This window comes from Nicotiana tabacum, chromosome 7, assembly GCF_000715075.1.
Source record: "Nicotiana tabacum cultivar K326 chromosome 7, ASM71507v2, whole genome shotgun sequence".
NCBI lineage: Eukaryota > Viridiplantae > Streptophyta > Magnoliopsida > Solanales > Solanaceae > Nicotiana > Nicotiana tabacum.
The window spans coordinates 126743420-126749422 of NC_134086.1; the positions used below are offsets into that span (position 1 = coordinate 126743420).

At 36.1% G+C, this 6003-nt stretch overlaps 1 protein-coding gene across 2 annotated transcripts; it reads right to left on the reverse strand.

Annotated features, from left to right (window-relative positions):
- Positions 1-459: 459 nt before the first annotated feature.
- Positions 460-5081, reverse strand: LOC107783219 (putative high mobility group B protein 11). Of its 2 annotated transcripts, none has more exons than XM_016604189.2 (6): positions 4803-5081; positions 4100-4175; positions 2776-2983; positions 2509-2670; positions 1293-1510; positions 460-1081 (listed from the first exon to the last, which is right to left on the reverse strand). In XM_016604189.2, the coding sequence occupies exons 1-6, from the start codon at positions 5072-5074 to the stop codon at positions 779-781; spliced, it is 1239 nt and encodes a 412-aa protein (XP_016459675.1). In that variant the 5' UTR covers positions 5075-5081; the 3' UTR covers positions 460-778. The 2 variants fall into 2 exon arrangements, with proteins under 2 accessions (XP_016459675.1, XP_075112890.1); XM_075256789.1 differs by having other exon boundaries at positions 1293-1513.
- Positions 5082-6003: the final 922 nt, after the last annotated feature.

Consider the following 6003-nt stretch of genomic DNA (forward strand, 5'->3'; position numbering starts at 1 on the left):
AAAAAGAGATCGGATGATCCATATATATGGATTCATATACAATAAAAATGTATGTGTAGCAACTAGCAACTCTAGTTCTGGTTTGTTCCTCAAGATTCAAGAGTTGCACACTTGCTTACTTGTTGAGGTGTGCCTAATACCACTATGTAATGTGTTTGGCCATTACCCCTGTGGTGTTCTAATTTAGCATCTCATTGTAATAAGGTGTTTTAGTCATTCTCTCTTCTAATGAGGTGTACCAGTAAGTATATATGTGATCTCTGTTCTTAACAATAACAAAAAATCAAAGGCAAACATGTATACTAGTTTATGGCCCCTTTCAAGGTCTAATACCAATTATTTTACAAAGTTTTGGACTTTAAGGGAACACTTTAGCTGCTTTATGGCATATTTTGTTAATCCTGGATCATGGAAGTGAAATATAAAGTGGAAACAATATGTGAAATACAGATTCCTGCCGATAAAAATAGCTTATATATACACAAAGTTTATACACTGCTTGTATATGCAAAAGTGGGAATTGCTTATACAAAATCTGTGGAAACTTCCCTTAACCAGAAAAGCACATGGACCCTTTTACAAAATTTGCAGGCACAAAAATGCAATTTTCAAGTGCATTATGCTAAAAGCTATACATCCTCAAAACACCATGCTAAGGTTCTGAGCCATACATCCTCAGATACAAAGATATGCATACCTTCCAAAAACCACTAAGCAGTAACACGCCCTTATCAAAAGCTGCTAGCAAAAGACCACAGCACATATGATTTTGCCTCAACTATGTAAAACAGCCCCAATTATCTATCTGAAATATAGGATCACTTTGGTTAGCGTTCTCCAACATTTGTGCCGTGGACTCAATCAAGGATTCATCAGGGACAATGTTGCTTCCAGCATCAGCTTGCAAAGTTACATAGTACGCGTTATCAGTTTCTGGTGGTGCACCAAAGTTGATAATACTAAGGGCTGAACTGCTGTAAGAGTTTTGATCCTTTACAGTTTCCTTCTTCGTACGCTGTTTATAAGCAGACATTTCTCTGTAATATCTTTCCCTGTCCTTGTTACTTGCCTCAATATAAGGCTGCAAAAAATTTGAAGGAAACAATCAATAAGGACAGAAGCTTTAATCCCCACTTGTTACATGAAGCGATTTAAATTTGTGCATGTTAAAAAATAGGAAAGAAACATGAATGCTTAATTGACAAACAAAGTACATAAATGGCCAAATATGAGAAATAGATTAGGGAGTCATTAGAGCTGCTAGCAACAGTATGATAAGTACTTCATTGTACCTTTCGGTCATTTTCAGATAAAGTCCTCCAACTACTGATTGCCATTTCTCTTATTTTCTTAGAACCAGAACTCTCCCCGAGTACTTTCTTTAGTCTTTCACATTCCAACTTGAGGTATATCTGATATCCACTCCTTGTTCTTATTGGGGCACTGGGGTCTTTCTTCAGATAAGTGTTGGTTGCTGAAACCTGAGATTTTTGCTCTGGTGTCTCTGGCCCTACTAAAAGATAAATTTATGATCAACTTGAGCCTTAACCTAAGCAAAAATGAAGCTGTCCTGAGGATACAAACTCAATAATTGGACAGGCTTGTAACTTTAAGATAACTGCAAGAACTAGTATCAATTCCATGACTATGCAAAGTAATTTCGTGAGAAGAAACTTATCTCCAAACAATAGCATACAGCTGAATAGGACACGTACTTAAAATAGTACCTGTTGTTGCAGGTTATGGATGCCTTACAAACGGAAACAAATCTAATTTTCTACTTTATCGCGCTAACGATTAATTTTGATGCCATTGTCTTGCATAATTTCATTAACTGAATTGTGTGTCTCACTTTTCATCTGTTTTACCCTCTCTTTCCTCTTCATTTCTCCTTTTCTTTTCTTTTTGGATAAGTCTTCAGCAGTTACATCATATGCAACAGAAGAGACGACCAAGGGTGACAGAAGAGTAGATAAAGTAACTGCAGCATAACAGATCACCAGCCTATATTTTCTTTTTTTGAGGTGTGACTTGTGAGGTTGGAGGAATTGCCTTCTCAGTGGAAAAGATCATCCAAGAAAAATCCATGTCAAGACACTTCTGAGGTTTTGAGCTTTTTAATGTTTCAGCAATGGAGAAAGATGTTCTAGAAACTTCCCCGAGGGAAAACCTATAACAGCTTTGTATAACAAGCAAGGTAAAACTGAAGATAAATCATTTTCTTTGTCTAACGAAGTCTTTTTTTAGAAAAGCTTTTGAAAAGTCCATACATATTCTTATAATTTACATAATTAGAAATTTATTGTAGTAGTTTTTTTCACAAACTCTCTTAGACAAAAAATAGTAATTCACTTCATGTCAACTCTCCATAACTGACCAACGTTGGAGAGTTAGCATGAGTGTATGTTGATGCTTCAATTTATCGACTTTCCTCGAAACTGACATTTTGATGAGAAGTTTGGAAGCTTATAGAACTGTAAGTCTCTGAGATAAAGAAGAATAACAAACCTGTTGAAACTGAGCAACAATCATTAGTGCACTTCCTTTTTTCTACTGGACCGTTCTTATCATCAGAGTGTGGTAACACCACAGGAGATGACCAATCACAATATTTCCTTTTCCCCGCCGAGTCATTTATGCTATCCCCAGAACCTAAAGAAAGATTATAATCTTCAAACAAAGAAGAGAGTTTATCAACACTAGTACTGGACTAAGGATTAAAAAGTTCAACTTCTAGAAACCATAGGCCCCCAAACTTTCAAGAACAAAGTTTACCTTTTAATGAAACTGCCCTAGCAGCACCAGAAACTTGATGACTAGGTGGTGGTATAGTTGCTTTTTCTCGACTTCTATAGTAATACATTTGCTCAAATTGGAGAAGAAGATTTTCGTAGACCTTCTGAAGTTGAGTAGGGAACATTACGACGTTGCTTCTCACATGCAAATAAGATGCAACTTCACCCCACTTGGCATCCCTAGTAACCTACTCATTGTAAATCAAGTAATTAAACTCATACTAATAATGGGAATGTCACATGCATATCCACATTCAGTGCCATAGGGGCTTCATTTCATCTACTTCAATTAGAAACTCATATGATCTGAGACTTAATTGATAGTGGGGCCATGTCACTGACATTTTCAGCCGTACCTCTTGAACACACTTCTCGGCTGAATGAACTATGATACAGTGAATAACATAATGTTACACTAGACAACCCTTTTTCGAAAAAAACAAGGGCAACAAGTTTTTGGAACTCGTTTCAATATTCCAATATGTTTTCCCCTTAACCCTCTCTTTCCAGAAATTACTTACCAAATAGGGAAAACTAAGGTATAAAGCATGTTTTCCCCTTAACCCTCTCTTTCCAGAAATTACTTACCAAATAGGGAAAACTAAGGTATAAAGCAATTAGATATCAGAAACCAGTAGCGGACCCAATTTTTTAAAACATGCGTGCTCAATTACTTTTAATCCGAAGTTGCTACTAACATTGGGTGCTCAGACAATCTATTTGTACACATTACTAATTTCCTAAAAAAATAAATAGTGTTTGGGTCCAAAGCATCGTGCACTGATAACGTCCGAGTTGTCAGAAACACATAAGTATAAGTAACTACTATTTGAGAAGGCCCAATCATAAATGACTATTGACTACAGCGCATATGCTCCACCTGCCTACTCTTTGCAGACTACTTTGCAGTGTAATATAGAAAACTATATCCAACAAAATAGTTTGTAAATGATTTCAAATCATACTTAAATTTTGAGAAAAATATTCCTGGTTATTTCATGGATCTAAGAATACTGAGTCATGAATCATCTTCTGATGTGGCAACCTGGGGAACCAAATAAATAGAGACCAAGTATGCTAAAACTGCACTCAATTTCCAAGGACATGATCGAAGGATCATGTCATAACATTGACACAATGAAGGTAATCTTTTTCCTGGAGCGCAAAATGAACACCACTCCCCTTTTCTATTTAAGTGATTAGCAGTAGACCAGCACATGCATATGTGGGAACAGTAAACATGGGTTGTTGGTATTGAGATAAACTAATTCACATAACAATAAAGTGGGAAATTTTAAAAATACCTGATTAAATCCACCTCTTTTAGTGACTTCTTCATAGAAAAGATACAAATCCAAGGCTGTTTCTCTAAAGTTAAAGCTGCATATATAAAAGTAACTTCCCTTTAGGAAAAATTCACCCTCTCAGCTATGTTGTGCTCATGTCGTGCCCTCCAAAAATACACTATTTTGGAGGATCCGACATGCACCATGTGACATTTTCGGAGAGTGCAACAGCCAACTTTCAAGTTTCAATTTGCAAGCCACAAAAATTAATAGTACAAGATAGTACTGCAAATTACACCACTTCAAAATCAAAAGTCACAAGGCTCTATCTAATGTTTGGGATTACCTAATTAGAGAAACTTATATTGGTCCAACGACTATCAGACCTATTTCTGATTTGCATGCAATTTAACCTTTATTTCTCATCAACTAATTCTACAAAATTTAATACTGTCCTCTCAAAAGCATTTCATATATTCCACAATGATTAATGTAATAAAGTGTCCAACAGAGCTTGCTAGTCATGACAATTATTTCCATGAATATACATTGCATGATATAATGAAGCCATTATTCTTAGGAGTAAAACTTGTTCTCTATCCATTACTAACACATTCTTGTCTCATTTTCTGGACCTTAATTAACAAATGTTTAAATTAGTAATCTTAATTAAACACTCCACCAAAGAGAGAAAGCTTGAGAAATTGTAAGAAAGCCTCACATGAGACTAAGTCCTGAGGACTCGTTTAACTTGTTAAGCCTTTCATAGAAGCCATCCTTTCCATTATAGGAACTCTGTCCACTCTGCATTGCCGAGAGATTGCCGGTAACTACAGGCGACCAGAAGCTACATGCATAATTACTTCCGGCACCGGAATACTTATCTTCGCCGTAGATTTTCTTCTCCGTTATAATGGTCTTATTCTTCTTGTTTTTCTGATCCTCTGCCGCCATGCTGAGAAACTGCACAGTAGCAGAGAAACACACTTTCATTCCTCCGTTTTCCAATGCGACTGTGCTTTTACTTTATGGGGTTGGTTCATCATCCACTTAACTCTCTGTGGCCCCACTGTTGTCTGACGTGGTAATGTTTGTGGGGCCATTTGATGGTTCTTTGCTGTCAAAGAGGTGTACGTGTGTCATCCATGCAAAGTGGTGAAGATATCCACCGTTTATAGTGGGATTCAATCACAATCTCAGCCGTTGTTCAATCCATACTGTCATATTTCCTTTTTCTTTTTTGTGATTTTGGAGTTTTTAAGTTTTAATTTATTACTCATCCGACAAAGATAGAGTTTTTTTCCTCACAATTATCCTTTATGTTTGGGGTATACCTAAATGATCCTCTAAATATAACCTTGAGCACCTTTTATCCTTTAATTTGTGAAATTTGAGTGTGAACAGTCCAACTAACAGAACAGACCAAACAAATAATTTTCTAACGACAACTTAATTTCACGTAACATACACATTAGATGCTCAAAGGTTTTCCCCAAGCTTTGTGTGTCTCCCATGCGAGCAAGTTTTTATCAGCTCTGCTTTTTCTCCTGCGACCACATCAAACGCCTCCGTGAGGAGTGGCACAAGTTAGAAGAATACTTAGTGACATTTTGCAAATGGTGTCAAAGGGATCACATAAGTAAATAAAATGAGGAAAAAAAATATATGAAGGGACAACGAAGGATCATACATTTTTATATTTCATGTGTTAATTATGTCACAGAAAGTAAAGGCACTTTCATTCCATTGATCATGTGAGCCTTTATTACCTTTTACCAATAATTTTGCTCATGATTTTAGTTGGTTAGGTCATGTACCATAAATAGGAGTACTACTTTTTTAAATATAAGAGCAAGCTCGAATTTGCTTTAGTAAGTTCAAAACTACTATGAGAAGCATTTTCAGCTATATAGCATCCAACA

Coding starts and splice junctions, on each gene's coding strand:
- LOC107783219 (XM_075256789.1), bottom strand. CDS start 5,074: ATGAAAGTGTGTTTCTCTGCTACTGTGCAGTTTCTCAGCATGGCGGCA. Junction 2,984..4,099: donor AAAGAGGTGGATTTAATCAG/GTATTTTTAAAA, acceptor TACAATGAGTAG/GTTACTAGGGATGCCAAGTG. Junction 1,082..1,292: donor TATCTGAAAATGACCGAAAG/GTACAATGAAGT, acceptor AATTTTTTGCAG/CCTTATATTGAGGCAAGTAA.